We start from the raw sequence: 17,649 nt of genomic DNA on the forward strand, positions 1-17,649 counted from the left end.
GTAGGATTGAATCTCCTCAGCTTTTGCGCACAGCCAGGCGTCTTGCATGACTCTGAGTCTCTGCTGGACAATCCTGCGAATGTTGAGGAAGGCAGTTTTCTTTAAACTTGAGCTGCTGTCATTCAGATATGCTTTATGCAGGCGGTGTTTTTCGTCAAGGAGTGCTCGGATTTCTGCATCGTTCTCATCAAACCAATCTTGATGTGTACGTAATGGAACACCAAGTGATTCAAGGGCTGTAGAATGCAGCACGGTCTTGAGAGCAGTCCAGTCTGCCTCAGCGTCTGTATGTTCGAAGCTTAGAGACTCCAGGTGATGATCTAGAGCCTCAACAAAGGCCAGTCTGGTGTGTTCCTGTTGTAGGCGAGTGATGTTAAGACGCTTGATGCATCTATTTCCTTGTGGGCGTCTGGGAGGCTTAATCCGGATGTTCAGTTTGGAGATGATGAGACGATGGTCAGTCCAACATTCAGCACCGCACATAGCCTTGGTCACCCTGACATCGTGCCGGTCGCTCCTCCTCACGATGACGTAGTCAATCAAGTGCCAGTGGTGTGAACGAGGATGCATCCAAGAGGTTTTTCTTGCGCTTTGGTAGTTGGAATATCGTGTTGGTGATGAGCAGGTCAAACTCAGAGCATGTTTTCAGCAGTAGAAGACCGTTGCTGTTACATTTTCCAATGCCTTGTGCACCTATGACTCCATTCCATGATTGATGGTCACTTCCAACTCTGGCGTTGAAATCACCCAGTATCAGGAGTTTGTCCGAGCTGGCTGTGGCAGCAATAATGACTTCCAGGTCATTATAAAACTTGGTTTTGACCTCGTCAGAGTTGGTCATGGTAGGGGCATAGGCACTGATGATGGTGGCCACCTTTGTACCCAATAGGTGGAGCTGTAAGGTCATTAAACGGATGTTTATCCCCTTGGGTTGGCTTGCCAGTTGGTTGACCAGGTGGTTTTTTACTGCAAAACCAACACCAGCATCACGTCTCTCCTCCTGGCCTCGTCCGCTCCAGAAGAATGTGTAACCTGCACCCACTTCAGTCACTTGTTCAGTATCGGCCAGTCGGGTCTCACTAAGGGCAGCAACATCCACATTGTATCTGGCTAGCTCTCTCCCCACGAGGGCGGTGCGTCTCTCAGGTCTTTTTGATCCAGATGTGTCCATCAAAGTGCGCACATTCCAGGCGCCAACAGTGAGTGGTATCACTTTGGTCTTTTTCATTTTATTTGTTTTTGTTTTTCGACCGCAAGTATGGGATCCCGCCAACTGCGGTAGGCTGGCCAGGATGTTTTGAAGCAGACAATGTTTAGGGTACCTTTTCTAACCCTTTCCTCACTACGGAGGTGAGCAGTGCGATCCTGAATAGGGCTGCTCAGTCACTCAGGGTGCTGCCGGACTTCACTGCTGCTTCGGTCCAGTGAGGGAACGACCAATATCCTGAGCCGCCTGCGTGCAGGTTTGCGGCTACAGCTTCCAGCATATCCGTGCCTGCTGCTTCGTCGCTCACCCATCGCCACAGGACTTGGATAATGATGATGGTAAATAAAGTGCCATGACTTGCGCAGAGAACTTGGATTTAAGTGAGGGTGATTTGCGCAGCGTCAACCTCACTCTCTCGACCAGCCGCATCTGTACCCAGTGGCAAGACGTAGTCAAGACGACTGGAGATGGTCCTGGTTGCAGTGGAAGGTCCAAAGACCCGTTTTGGTGGAATTTCCTCCACCAGGGGTTCCACACGCCCAGGCTCAGACAAGCTGAGTTTGCCAGGTTAGTTAACCGCCGCCCGGGGTTCGGCGTTGGCAGCTGCTGACTGTACCGACTCACCAGGGATGTTAAGCCTGGTGTGCGCCTACGGTAGCAGCTAGAAGGCCGGGCCAGATGGAACAACCATGAGGCACAACTAGCTGGTCAGACACCAATATTCATGTAATTAATGTGAGCGGTGGTGCAGTTGCTTGTGCAATTTGCTATGAACCTGGTCACCTGAGTTTTGATTCCCGATCATGGCCAGCATCAGTGGTGAATGAGATGTGAACCATTTGCTTGGCATCTCCTGGACCAACCAATATTGACCAGCATGATAAAGTATGGTCAAACAATCCCTATGACCAAGCCAGGATGGGGAGCCCATCATCTGGCAGAGAATTCACACACAGCTATAAATTATTACTGATAATAATCAACATGAAAGGACTGCATATTGTCTCACTTGCTAGTTTAAAAATTTCTCACTAGGGATGCTGTATTGGATTATGCATGCAGCGGTCCCGCTATGGTGATGGACATCTACGTGGGAGGCTGCGTGGGTGAGTGGGCTGGATGTACCGTCCAGGATAGCCCACTGGCCGTCGATCTCCGTGTGCTTGATGTACGAGTCCTCGATGGTGGGGTCGTAGTCCACTACGAAGATCTTCTGGAAGAACTGGATGGTGAGGGCGCTCTTCCCGACACCGCCATCACCCACCACCACCACCTCCGAGAAGGCGACAGCAACACGTGACATGTAACCAACTCTAGCGCCACGTGCACTCGCAAGATCAATGTTAAGCTATCAAGTGTACAGGTGGTGCAGTTGCAACAGTGCCCACGTGCCGGAGGCACCCAGGTGCTGGGCTATGAGGAGGAGGGGGAATTTGGACAGGGGGCTCCACTTTATTCCTTCCACCAAGGCTCATGCCAACCACGCCGCGCTGTTGCGCATGATAATGAGGCGTACGGTACTATTTATAGATGGTTTATGTTATAATGTAAATGTGTTTTATGGAACCGCATATCAACAATGGTTCAATATTAATGAAAATATGACGAAAGAATCTCCAGCACCATCTAATTCTAATAATTTGCCGTGGTGTACTGCACATCACACCAACCTATCCCCTTCACTCCACGATATGAATCCACACTAACACTCGCACATCTTGCCAGATGTTTCTTAGAATCAAGTCACGCTTTGCAATATCAATGCCTGCAATTGTTCACGTTACTTATTGTGACCATTTGAGAGTAAAAAAAAAAGTTCAACAAATACAAACGAATGAAAAGCGAGCTCACCTTGTAGGTGGGCAGGTTTTCATTGGGCATCCCCCCTGTAGCCATGCCACTCTCCTCCTCAGGCACGGCCAGGGAGCGAATACACGGGAAGCCTTCATGGAACAGAGAACATGAGTGGTGGGGCAAAAGGTAAGACGGGGAGGGGAAAGCAAGGTACCGTCTGTTACCCCACGTCTCAAAACGTTTCCAGACGTTTAGGGTTGGGACAGTCTATTAAAATGGAGATAACCTACCACGCGTACAGGAGGTAATACTCAAAGCTCCCCACATTTAGCCAAGAGGGATTCAGCTCATTAAATAAAAAAGCAAATTACGAATTAATAGTACCTTTGAATTATACAGGAAAGCCTTACTGAGTTTTAAATAATATTTCAGGATCATCCTACATTAGGATAGTTGGCCAATATCATGAATGACTGTTTGGTATGGGAAAATACAACAAGTACCTGGACAAAACCCACGTGTACCAGTGAATAACATTTTATAGTCCACAACAGATAGTTTTAACAGCCCATTTGCTGTACTTCCATCCCCTAGCCACCATGAAACGCGTTTGGAAGTATCACAAATTTACTCGTGATCCACTAACCCTTGCCTCCAAATGTGGCGGACCTCAGGTATGCACAACACCGCGCCCCAGCTTGCGGCAAACAACAGGCCAAATAACCAGGCGCGATAAAATCAACAAAGAAAGTTCTTAACATATACGCTGCACCCAGAGGAGACGTTCAAGCCCTGGGGGGGGGGTGAACTCCTCCCTTGGCAAATGAGCAATGCTTTTCACTCGGGCGGCTCCGACGACGGAGCCTGGGAGTGCGGCGCCGTTCGGGCTCGCACAAAAATGTCCAGGTGCACGTTAATTCGTCATGATTGAGGCACGCATGTAACGGCAGACGCCTTGTCCTAGGCAGACACAGGATGGGGGCGCAGTATTGCGGGAACTGATAAATCAAGTATGGGCAGATGAGATGCGTGTAAGGTCACAAAGAAGGGGATGATTCCACCTCCCACCCGCCATCCTCACTGGCAGAGAGTGCAATATCAGTGCCCTCCATGCAGGATTTTTCCCCAACGGCACGAGCCAACCCTAATTAGGATAAAGTCCGGCAAATTTTTTTGTCCATTAAATATTTACATTTTTGATACACGGTAATTAGCCCCAAAAATATTTAACTAGAGCCCTTTTTCAATCTACTTCCGTTGGTTCATGGGGGTTGTTTGACCATATTTCCCAATGTTGGTCAGTGCGGGTAGTAAGGGGGGGGGGGGGGGGTAAAGACGTGGTAGGGAATCAAATCAGTGAATTACTATGAAGACGCGCGTATCTACTAAGCTTTTTGATAGTGAGGAATAGTTGAAACAAATAAACAGATAGAAGAAACATCAGTTTCACATTGAATCCAATTCCAGAGCCATTTAATGTTCGATACCACACACAACACTGTACTATAGGAGTGTTACCGTTAAAATACAGTGCAACACGCTTAATTCCCCCATGATTGATATTGCCATATACCCCCAGTGACGTCACAAGAAAATGAGGTCTAGGTATGCAACCTTGCTGGTTCCACACCTTTCATTATGCAACGCCCTTTTCAAGAGAGACGTTGGAAAGACCTGATAGCATCACGTTTACCCCAGCACGGCTAGCAGTTTATTTAACCAGGATACTGTAATGTTGGTGCGTACTGGGGTTAACCTTCAGGGCCCCACGGGCAGAGGACAGATTGATCTGTCCTTGCATTTACAGCTTTCCCTACGTCAGATGTGTGAGGCAGAGCTCATTGATGAGACGATGGGAGTGTGTTACGGTCAAATTGACATAGCAGTTCACGGATTTTTTTTATTTTTTAAAATCGTGGTTTCTGAGCACAGGGCCAAAGGCCCAAAAATGACAAGCGGTCAGCAACAAACAGTACTATTGAATGTAAAATAGATAAAAGTTAATATATTACTTGGATTGAGCAAGGTTAAAATAACTTTGGGAAATAGATCATGGGAGGGAGTTCCAAAGTTGAGCAGTGTGAGGAAAGAAACAGAAGAAATAGTATAGGGACAATGTAGATTCAAGAGTGGGTGAGCTAGGGTCCCAACGCCAGTGTCCCATGACACTTGAATTTACAGTGTTCTATAGTCTGCTGTAATTAATGCAAGTTCCATGCAAAGCTGTAAATCAATCAATCCATCACATTAGTCCCATCTGACCTTTGCACTCTGCAATACTGTCAGAGTGAAAGACAGCCAGAGATGAGTGGATTAAACCAGTGCTGGGCGTGATGCATGAACATATTCAGTCAATTCCGAGATGCATCACAGTAATATTTTTCGCAACCCCCATGTTAATTCATTTCCAAAAAATATTTTAAATGCGCCACCCAAGGTTTCCAAATGTATCGCTGTGTACACAAAAAATTCATTCAAGCAGGTGTGCTCCCAGCTTTGAATACTGACTGCAGCTCAGCTGTGCAGGTCATAACTCTCCATATACATGACTCGCATGATATTATGAAGTGCAGCTATTACATGGGTCGGGTTGTCAACACTGTCCGGCCAAAATTGCTCTTAAAATCTGCAAATGCTTGCCATTTCAACTCGTATGCTCCTTGACCTACCTTAAAGGAAGATACAAACCAAAAAATGTATTGCTCTTCATCTATAGATAAACATTTCGCTTGTGTGTGTGTGTCACGGGGTTGTCCAACACAAATATGAATCTTCATTCATGTAAACAAATACTTTAAAGTTAAGGTCATGCAAACCATTACTGTACTCGACGCACATAACTGCATTGGTGCTGTATTGAAATATATGTCAATTGCATCATAGCTTAAAACGCATATCAGTCATCCTTGGCAATTTATCTACAAAGGTTATTTTGTGTTGCATTTTCCCTTAAAACCGTCCATGAGTTTTGACGAGTGTTGAATTTAACCGGGAAATCCAAATGCAACGTAAATTTGAGATCGCCAGGTGGCTCAGAGGTCAGAACGCTGAGGTGAGAACTGAGATCCTGACTTTGAATATGAGCAGTCGTCTGACATTAAACCGAGGTCCCAGGTGTAGTGGGTTGATGGTTGTATTGCTCTGTGAGAGTTACGAATGGACTATTCAGCTCATGACATGACACGGATAGCACAATTGGGATATAACTGGGGAGAATATCAGAATAGATATTTTGTTGGCAACACCTTGTGTCAAAGTTAATAAAAATGGGCTGGCTCATTTAGGCAATATGGAGGACTAGAATTAATGGACAATATTGCATACTGAACTTCAGTGGGCCTGTCCTCATAAATAAAGCAGTAGATCTATCTATCTGAAATATAATACCACAATGTAACAGTAGCCACTTGTATCTTTCCATATGGTGGTCCATCCTTTTCTTATTTTGTACAGTTATATATTACACTGCCATTATATCTAAATTGCGGGGCGACTGAATACATACTTCCAGATATCACACATGCCACCCTATCCTTCATATCAGCATCTGGGTGCAATATAAATGTGACGCATAGCCACCAAATTAGACCATCGTGTTATGGTATGAAGCAGTGGTAAGGCGTGCTCTTCCTTCTGGGACAAAACAGCCAATAATGTGGAAGAGTGGTTGGTGACATTGTAATAAGAGCTGCTTTTCAGAAGAGACTTTAAACGCGGGTCCTTCCCACTCAGTCAAAATTGTGTGGATCCCGTGGTGCTTTTTGGCAAAACCCAAGGGTGTTGACCCCAGTGCCCTGGCTAAAACCTCACTCCAGGTCAATGACATCTCAGACACGCAAACAAATCATCCCTGTGAATCCCCCAGGAGAGTCAAGACTTAATTTAGCTTTAAATGGGCTTTGTACATCCCAGTAACATGACGCATGCTGTTGAGTGAATCTTTTTTACAACATTGCATCCTCCAAGCAAAATAACGTTTAATATCCACAATTGGCACGGTGTTGAGATTCAATATATCTTACATAGATGCAACCAGGGAGGATGTAGCTATGTAGGAACAGTTTTAATTTTATTATATATGATGTATTTTATTTTTAAATTGAAATCTATATTTTAAATTTAGACTATGGTGCTGACAGACAATGGCATATACCCAAGAATGATGTCATCGGGATGTTTAAAGTCCACTTAGAGGCAGATGGTGTGCTTTTGTAATTCCCCACAGAAATGACCAGGCATATAGAGAAGTCACACCATTGACTGACTGCTTACTGGCATAGCGATGAATGTTATACTGGGGTAGTTCAACTTATTCGGCAACCGCACGGTAAAATGTTTCATTATCAAGGAAGGTGGACAAATTATGTCAATTTGAATTAGTCCGAAAAACTACGACCAAATAAAAATCTACTTCATGCCAATGCTAATGATGACTTATATGTTTAAAGTATCTCAAAGGTACAACCGAAATCATGGAACAGCCCACTTAGTACTGACACGCCTTTTGGCGTCATCTGGTCCAACACCAATGGAGACTAGGCTCTAAGAAAAGCTGTCTCGGGTGTGGACCAATCAACTTTGGCGTCATCTGGTCCAACACCAAGTGAGACTAGGCTCTAAGAAAAGCTGTCTCGGGTGTGGACCAATCAACTTCAAGGACAGTGCATATCATTATCAGAGTTGTTTCTTTTTGTTTGCATTTTGACTGCTTGTGTTGTGGTTATTGCAAACATGATCCCTTGTATAAAGGTGTCAGTTTTTGTACCAGATAAAAGGGTAAAAACCTATTACTGCATCACTAAAGAATTAACCCTAATTATTCAACGGGCAAACGCCAGGGTGACTGTCTCCGTCGTGTGGGCTCCTATGTTGTTGCAGAGCCACACTCATACCACACAAACGATGCAAATGCACAATTGTGGAGTTAACAGGAATGACGGTGCACACACGTGCACGATACAAGCCAACACTGCTGGCGGAAGCGACACAACTTGCACAGGGCGTTGCTTTACGGATGGACATAAATTTAATCACATGGGCACGAATGGTTGTAAATATGCACTGGCACTGTTGCTACATTACAGGGAACACACATAAGACGCAAGAATAATCACGCATACCATTTATTAAAAAGCCATAATGGCCACAATAACAAGTCCAAAGGGATGCAACACAATTAAGTACAGTACAAAAACAGATACTGTTTGCTCACGTGCACACATACAGAATTGTACACATCTTCCACCTACACGCCTACCTCTCATACCCCTTTCATTGGACTCTACTCCATTTCAAGCACGCTCAGCTCCAGCAAACAAGGAATTCTTTCAAAGCACCCAGTTAACATTCTCACAATGTATGTTGAACTTCTTTCACACCGCACGTAGCCCACTGGACAATGGGATATCACTAATCGGACAATGGGATATCACTCATTTCCTCCGCTGTCCCCATCATCTGGAATTCCCTTACCCCCAGCCCTCCGTCCTGCCTCCGTTCAAGTCCAGACTCAAGACAATACTGTTAATCATCTGCCAATGACTGACTCTTTCTTTCTAAATAAAATAAATATGCCCACTATTTATCTCGAAATTTTGTCACATTTAGATGTTATATTACAAATCCACATTGTAAATTGTAATATTTAGGTATACATATCACATTATCAATTCCCTTTGATATGCGGACATGATACTATGGTGAAAAGTGAGCCCTCCACGGGGAGCTTTCGGCAAAAATAAATCAACTCGGCGTGCATGAAATCCTTGTATAGGGCTCAATGCAAATAACACTGTGTTTAAATGTAAATTCTCTCTATATATAGAGGCAATGCGTTGCATGATATTTATGCGTGCTCTGCATTATTTATCAAACCCACACGAGGCTTTTAGAGACATGCTATTGCAAACACTTTACACACATATTGAATCATCATGTGCATTATATGGCCAGCACAAGCCTATTACAGCCACAATTTGCATGCATTCACTCTACATGTGATGTGAATGTGTAAGCTCTAGATTGAATGCTGTGTTAATGTACTGCCCCATGCCCCATGCAGTACATTAACGGTTGTGCTGTATAAATTTCGATGTAAAGCTTTCGTGACTGCAGGGATTCATCTTCTTGGTTCTTTCGGTAAAGTCACGTGACTTTACCGAAAGAACCAAGAAGGTTGTGCTGTACTTATATGTTCCGACGTCTATTGCTCCCCACCTTTACAAACCCAACACTAACTAGTGTGCTGAAGTGTGGTCATACAAAAATAATAAGCACAGCATCATTTGTTCAATGTTAATGAACGTATGCACTCCTAAGAAGGACGTAGGGCCTGGTGGGTTTGTAAAATATACTTTGATTTGCTATATAGAGAAACAAAAATTCGAAGAAGATATTGTCTGCTTAACTATTTTGCTGATGATTATTTCGTGAAATATGGTCGTTCAAATAAATAACCCACCCAAACGCGCACAGCATGGAAAAGGCCTTGATCTAGCAGTGTATTGAGAAAAATAACTTGAATGTGTAAATACAATACCTTAAACAGCCAACAGACCACGTGAGCATTTCGATAGGTGCATTGTGTGAACACGTGATCTTTATAAGCAATTCATGTCAAATCCTTGCATATGGTACACGTGCATTGTAAAACTCACTCACCTTGCGTACCTTGGAATCACCGCTGTGCTGGTGTCACCAGGTGCATCATCCCTGTGTCGGAAGAGCTGTGATCACGAGCTGTCCCTGTGGCTTTCACACGTGGTATATGTACTGTGTGTGTGTATGTACGTGTGTGTGTGTACAACGTGCAATAGAAAACAACGGGACAACATCAGCTGAGCAAATGTTATAGCACGTGAGAGTGCGATGTGAATGTTGGCTTTTACAGAACTGTGTGTAATATTCCAATGTAATTGGTGGTATGCGTAAAGCGTTGCTGTTGGGGGATTTGTTTGCTGGCCAGTGTGGTGTGATTTCTCTTGTATGTGATGAGATTGATTGTGTATTATGTGATTTCTGGGGTGTGTGATGTGATCTTTGGTGTAACATTGTGATTGCTGGTGTGTGCGTGATGTAATTTGTCGGTCTGGGTGATGTGATTGCTGGTGTATTATTTACAATACAGTACTACAATGTAATTGCTGAGTTGTTATGTAATTAATGTTGCATGTGATCTGAATTCTGGTGTGTGATGCGATTTGCTGGTGTGTGATTTCTGTTGTGAGATGTGATTCATGTTGTGTGTTGTGATTGCTGGTGTGATTAACGGTGTGTGTGTGTGTGGTGGTACAATTGCTCTTGTTTTGTGTACAATGATACAATTGTGGATCTGTGATGTGAATTGCAGTCCGAGGTTAATGCTGTTTCTGCTGTGAATATTCGCGTATGGTGCAAGCGTTGGGGTATTTCTATGCGTATGACGACGTGGATCCTGGGGTGTTATGTACATATGTATATACTGATGGCCGTATCTTGTATAGTTGTAGGTGAATGCTGGTAAATCTTGCACAGTTAGGCAACGTGAATGTTGGGTATGATGTAACTGATGTTGTTGCTGGTGTGCTCTGTCCATTGCTAGTGTGTGCTGTCAACACTGAGGTGCTTGAAAGAGTGGCAGCGCCAGTGTGCTGTCTTACAAACTATTAAACGAAACTAGACATGTTTTAATCAGGGAAGGCCCACTGAGCAATTTAGCTCCTTTTCAGAAGCGATCTGACCACAAATGACAGCTCAACGAAGTGGCTTATCACGTGGAAATGTATAGCAGCCAAATACTCTGAACGCGTATTTTAAAATGTGGAGGGAAAAATCCACGCGACCACGGGGAGACACGCAAACTCCAAATACAGCAGCAGGCGTCAGGGTAGGGATCGAACCCACGACCTCCTGCATACCAGGCGAGGTAGTTAACATCTCATAGCCACCGTGATGATGATGATGAGAGAGACACACAAACTCCAAATACACAGCAGCAGGCGTCAGGGTAGGGATCGAACCCACGACCTCCTGCATATCAGGCGAGGTTGTTAACATCTCCTGGCCACCGCCAATACACTGCGACACAATGTGAGTGGGGTGTGATGCCACCACTATTGTCAACCCTGGAGTGTTGATGTCTTCAGTACCACACTACACAATGTGAGTGCGGTGTGATGCCACCACTATTGTCAACCCTGGTGTGTTGATGTCTTCAGTACCACACTACACAATGTGAGTGGGGTGTGATGACACCACTATTGTCAACCCTGGTGTGTTGAGGTCTTCAGTACCACACTACACAATGTGAGTGGGGTGTGATGACACCACTATTGTCAACCCTGGTGTGTTGATGTCTTCAGTACCACACTACACAATGTGAGTGGGGTGTGATGACACCACTATTGTCAACCCTGGTGTGTTGAGGTCTTCAGTACCACACTACACAATGTGAGTGGGGTGTGATGCCACCACTATTGTCAACCCTGGTGTGTTGAGGTCTTCAGTACCACACTACACAATGTGAGTGGGGTGTGATGCCACCACTATTGTCAATCCTGGTGTGTTGATGTCTTCAGTACCACACTACACAATGTGAGTGGGGTGTGATGCCACCACTATTGTCAACCCTGGTGTGTTGATGTCTTCAGTACCACACTACACAATGTGAGTGGGGTGTGATGCCACCACTATTGTCAACCCTGGTGTGTTGATGTCTTCAGTACCACACTACACAATGTGAGTGGGGTGTGATGACACCACTATTGTCAACCCTGGTGTGTTGAGGTCTTCAGTACCACACTACACAATGTGAGTGGGGTGTGATGACACCACTATTGTCAACCCTGGTGTGTTGAGGTCTTCAGTACCACACTACACAATGTGAGTGGGGTGTGATGCCACCACTATTGTCAATCCTGGTGTGTTGATGTCTTCAGTACCACACTACACAATGTGAGTGGGGTGTGATGCCACCACTATTGTCAACCCTGGTGTGTTGATGTCTTCAGTACCACACTACACAATGTGAGTGGGGTGTGATGCCACCACTATTGTCAATCCTGGTGTGTTGATGTCTTCAGTACCACACTACACAATGTGAGTGGGGTGTGATGCCACCACTATTGTCAATCCTGGTGTGTTGATGTCTTCAGTACCACACTACACAATGTGAGTGGGGTGTGATGCCACCACTATTGTCAACCCTGGTGTGTTGATGTCTTCAGTACCACACTACACAATGTGAGTGCGGTGTGATGCCACCACTATTGTCAACCCTGGTGTGTTGATGTCTTCAGTACCACACTAAACAATGTGAGTGGGGTGTGATGCCACTACTATTGTCAACGCTGGTGTGTTGATGTCTTCAGTACCACACTACACAATGTGAGTGGGGTGTGATGCCACCACTATTGTCAATCCTGGTGTGTTGATGTCTTCAGTACCACACTACACAATGTGAGTGGGGTGTGATGCCACCACTATTGTCAACCCTGGTGTGTTGATGTCTTCAGTACCACACTAAACAATGTGAGTGGGGTGTGATGCCACCACTATTGTCAACCCTGGTGTGTTGATGTCTTCAGTACCACACTACACAATGTGAGTGCGGTGTGATGCCACCACTATTGTCAACCCTGGTGTGTTGATGTCTTCAGTACCACACTAAACAATGTGAGTGGGGTGTGATGACACCACTATTGTCAACCCTGGTGTGTTGAGGTCTTCAGTACCACACTACACAATGTGAGTGGGGTGTGATGACACCACTATTGTCAACCCTGGTGTGTTGATGTCTTCAGTGCCACACCACACAATGTGAGTGGGGTGTGATGTCACCACTATTGTCAACCCTGGTGTGTTGATGTCTTCAGTACCACCCCACACAATGTGAGTTGGGTGTGATGACACCACTATTGTCAACCCTGGTGTGTTGAGGTCTTCAGTACCACACTACACAATGTGAGTGGGGTGTGATGACACCACTATTGTCAACCCTGGTGTGTTGATGTCTTCAGTGCCACACCACACAATGTGAGTGGGGTGTGATGTCACCACTATTGTCAACCCTGGTGTGTTGATGTCTTCAGTACCACCCCACACAATGTGAGTGGGGTGTGATGCCACCACTATTGTCAACCCTGGTGTGTTGATGTCTTCAGTACCACACTACACAATGTGAGTGGGGTGTGATGACACCACTATTGTCAACCCTGGTGTGTTGATGTCTTCAGTAACACACTACACAATGTGAGTGGGGTGTGATGACACCACTATTGTCAACCCTGGTGTGTTGATGTCTTCAGTACCACACTACACAATGTGAGTGGGGTGTGATGACACCACTATTGTCAACCCTGGTGTGTTGATGTCTTCAGTAACACACTACACAATGTGAGTGCGGTGTGTGCTGCTGTTTGATGTCACACTCACTGTTGTCAACGCCGGCGTGTTGACGTCTTCAGTGCCCCACGACAAACAATGCGAGTGACGGTGTGTGATGTCGCTTCTCTATTGTCAACGCTGGTGTGTGTCGCCGTCTTCAACGCAACATTAAACAATGTGAGTGGCCTGGGTGCGCTGTGATGGGAGGCTTGGTGGTGGTGGGTGGTAGTGGGTGGTGGTGGTGGGGGGGGGGAGCAGTCACACCCTAGGACCATCCGGCTTCCGCGGGCGCAACCACTCTGCCGTGGAGACCGGGGGGAGGATTTGGAGTGAGTAGGAAGGAGGAGGTGGTGGTGGGGAGGAGGAGGAGGTGGTGGTGGGGAGGAGGTGGTGGGGGGGAGGAGGAGGTGGTGGTGGGGAGGTAGTGGTGGTGGTGGGGGGGAGGTGGTGGGGAGGAGGAGGTGGTGGTGGGGAGGAGGAGGTGGTGTTGGGGAGGTGGTGGTGGGGAGGAGGAGGTGGTGGGGGGGAGGTGGTGGTGGGGAGGAGGTGGTGGGGGGGAGGAGGTGGTGGTGGGGAGGTGGTGGGGGGGAGGAGGTGGTGGTGGGGAGGAGGAGGTGGTGGTGGGGAGGAGGTGGGGGGGAGGTGGTGGTGGTGGGGAGGAGGTGGTGGGGGGGAGGTGGTGGTGGTGGGGAGGAGGAGGTGGTGGGGAGGAGGAGGTGGTGGGGGGGAGGAGGTGGTGGGGGGGAGGTGGTGGTGGTGGGAGGGAGGTGGTGGGGAGGTGGTGGGGGGGAGGTGGTGGTGGTGGGGAGGAGATAGTGGGGAGGTGGTGGGGGGGAGGTGGTGGGAGGGAGGTGGTGGGGAGGTGGTGGGGGGGAGGTGGTGGTGGTGGGGAGGAGGTGGTGGGGGGGAGGTGGTGGTGGTGGGGAGGAGGTGTTGGGGAGGAGGAGGTGGGGAGGTGGTGGGGAGGTGGTGGTGGTGGGGAGGAGGTGGTGGGGAGGTGGTGGGGGGGAGGTGGTGGTGGGGAGGTGGTGGGGAGGTGGTGGTGGGGAGGAGGTGGTGGGGGGGGTGGTGGTGGGGAGGAGGTGGTGGGGGGGAGGTGGTGGTGGTGGGGAGGAGGAGGTGGGGAGGAGGTGGTGTGGAGGTGTTGGGGAGGTGGTGGTGGGGAGAAGGTGGTGGGGGGGGAGGAGGAGGAGGTGGTGGGGGGGAGGAGGAGGTGGTGGGGGGGAGGAGGAGGTGGTGGTAGGGAGGAGGAGTAGGTGGTGGGGAGGAGGTGGTGGGGACGAGCAGGAGGTGGTGGGGAGGTGGGGAGGAGGTGGTGGTGGGGGGGAGCAAAGGGAGTTGGTCAGTCACCTAATTGACTGAGTCATTTCATTGTCTCTCCTGTACGTGGGCCACACGCGCGCATGCCAATGGAATGATGTGGATTGTTTATCATTTGGCTGAGACTCTGTTCTCTTCAGAGACGCTCGAGGATAGATTCACAGTCCTTTGTCAATCCACTGCTGGATGAAGGCCTTCCCACGCCGTGTTGGTTGCGGCTGTTCTTTGACCATACTTCACCACGCTGGTCAGCGTGAGTTGATGAAGTGAAGCGTGGGAGTGGGCAGAATCGGTTCAAGATATCACTGGCCACTGATGTTGTTCGCCTTGGCTGGGAATTTAATTCAGTCAGAGGACAATATGGCAATTGATTCTGAGTTCGAGCCCGCTCCCTCCGCGAAGTGAATGATCGACCTCGCCGACCAGATTCTCGGAATCTCCGTGTCAAACGCAGTGACCCAACCACTGCGCCACCACTCCACCCAGTCAGCCACTATTGTCTCAGAGCCAAAAACATTGACGGCGTCCAACTACCACTGGGCTTCATGTGCTACGTGCAAACTTGTTATGTGCAAGTCTCTTGTGTGCAGCCGTTAACTTGGCATCATAGTCTTGTTGACTCACAGTAACTTATTTTCGTAGAACTTGTTTTTACGGTTGTTGACTTGTCTATCCCCCAGACGAATTTATTTTATATTTCTGCTTACCAAATGTGTTTTAAGTTAAAACAATCTGGCACCTGTTATTTATTATGTACCGTATGGTACATTAACTTAAAGGTTCTGCTAAATGTCCTCCAGAAGAACGTTTATTTGATGGAACGTGGCAGTATCATTTTACTGTCATAACCCATTGGTGAAGACCTTTCCACTGCTGGATAGGGTGATAGGACTGACTTGAATTACACACCCATTGACTTCTTATCACACATAGTTTGTTCACAAATGTCAATGGGAACAGAATAAAGGAAAATATCAAGGCCAACAAACTACATTATAAAGCCGGTTTAAGCTAAGGTTTTCAGGACCTGGGAAACACAAATGAATACATATCAATTACTATTATGCCCAACCTTAGATTATGATAATTAATTTGACTAAAATGACAATTGATGCAGAAATTAAGACGTAAATACGGACCGGAAATTAGTAGCTATCTCAGATTTGCTGAAGACATAAGTCATTGTAATTACGAATTGAAATAAACTACATGATTTGAGAACTGGTCGAAGAAACGGCAAGCTAAATATTAGCATAGCAAACGTTATGTACAAGCTAAATAATTGACCATATTCAATTGGAGTATCTATACTATGCAAAAATCCATCCCACATTTGCTGGAGACAATACTCTTTATTTAGTTTGACTGGGATATGATCCTTTTGTTACCATGCCAATATTTGTACGAGAAGTTCAAATGTGCATAACGGTCGCTTTTAAGCCACCGTAGACCATGACTTAACCACAATTGGGTATAGAATTAATAGTAGGCACATCAACTCCACAATGGCATGATTATAATACATTCATTCGTCGATCCACTTCTGCACGAAGGCCCCCCCATCCCGGATGGGGGTTGTTTGACCATGCTTCCAACACCCTGGTCAGTGTAGGTTGGTGGAGGGGTGTGGTGGCCAAGGACGGTTTAAATATGATGTACCACTGATATTATCCGTAGTCGGGCTACCGATCGGACTCAGGGAACCTGGTTCAGAGTGAAGTTCGTGAACCACTGCACCACCCATCTCCCTTTCCTGCATCATTTTCAAATAACCTGAACAGTTGCTTCAGAGTTTCCCGAAAGCAAAATTATTTTAGTTCCTCTCTTTGTAGATTGAAAACTCATTTCTTTAAAACTGATTTTTGTGTCTCTGATGAGCATGGTTGGCTACGTACGGTGCGAAAGAAGTTCAACATACTTATATAACACGGTCTAATATTCGTCTATTTCCCTTCCTCATCGTTATTGGGATACCTTTTAAAGGTACTTTCTTATACTTCAAAATACTGTCGCATCGAATTCCTCGTTAATCTGCCAACAGTTATTGGACAATGTATAATTCATGTAAACCGCATTCCATTAAATCTACGGTGTGTAGGTGCAGAGTGGATTTTTATTGTTGCATCGCAAGATCGTGTGAAGGGGTGGCGGCGACTTCGGAGGCGTTCATCCAGCAGCAGATTGACCATGGATGATTATGATAAAGACTGATTTGTAATGAAGTTGCGAATCAAAATTTCCAAAATTCACCAGCCTCGTACGCATCTGAGATCCGCGTAACCAACTTTATGCGAATTCAGGCTGGTTCCGATTGGCTTCGAGCATTTTTATTTCATCAGATAATCTCCGAATTCCATGAGATGTCGGGGTATTTGGGCAACCTTCATGAGCTGTCCACTGCAAACGAACTACAGAAGTACTGTAGTACAGGGTGTTTGAAAAAGATGGACCCAATTTCAAAGAAGTATATTTCACGATGGCAACATGTTACAATTACACAAAAAGTTACAAACGGTTTAATGAGTTAGCAAGTTTTACTAACCATTTTATAAATGATCTATGTGCCCTCCACCTGCTGTACGGACAACAGCGAGACGATAGTTGAATTCGTCCCAAACGCCTCTCAAAGTGTCTTCTTCCACTGAAGTAACCGCTGCCGTGATTCAGTTTTTGGGGTCATCCAGATTAGTCGCTAATGGTGGCACAAAAACACCACGGTCTTTGACGTATCCCCACAAGAAAAAGTCGCAGGGTGTGATGTCTGGGGATCTTGGGGGCCAAGAGTGTAGCACCAAGTCTTGGGGTCCTGTGCGACCTATCCAACGTTGAGGCAGTGTGTCTTGCGAATGACTGAGGCTAGGGGCTGTTTCTGCGCTGGGAGAGGCATTTATCGGTAATCATTTGAAACTCTATGCCCCGCCCTTTCAAGTGGTAAGAGTTTCATTCATGGGCGGTTCGTGGTTGCA

At 46.5% G+C, this 17,649-nt stretch overlaps 1 protein-coding gene across 2 annotated transcripts in view; it reads right to left on the bottom strand.

Moving 5' to 3' along the window:
* LOC144934463 (ras-related protein M-Ras-like) overlaps positions 1 to 13,635 on the bottom strand; it is a 28,812-nt gene extending 15,177 nt beyond the window's left edge. The window contains exons 1-4 of one of the 2 annotated variants that reach the window (XM_078860239.1): positions 13,412 to 13,635; positions 9,671 to 9,772; positions 3,059 to 3,150; positions 2,333 to 2,480 (exon numbers count right to left, since the gene is read on the bottom strand). In XM_078860239.1, coding sequence (XP_078716365.1) covers positions 2,333 to 2,480; positions 3,059 to 3,103 — 193 coding nt within the window. In that variant the 5' untranslated portion in view covers positions 3,104 to 3,150; positions 9,671 to 9,772; positions 13,412 to 13,635. Of the gene's footprint in view, positions 1 to 2,332; positions 2,481 to 3,058; positions 3,151 to 9,661; positions 9,773 to 13,411 lie in introns of both variants that reach the window. The other variant, XM_078860238.1, reaches the window with a different exon arrangement.
* Positions 13,636 to 17,649: the final 4,014 nt, after the last annotated feature.

The sequence above is a fragment of the Lampetra fluviatilis genome, chromosome 10 (genome assembly GCF_964198595.1).
Source record: "Lampetra fluviatilis chromosome 10, kcLamFluv1.1, whole genome shotgun sequence".
NCBI classification, from domain to species: domain Eukaryota; kingdom Metazoa; phylum Chordata; class Hyperoartia; order Petromyzontiformes; family Petromyzontidae; genus Lampetra; species Lampetra fluviatilis.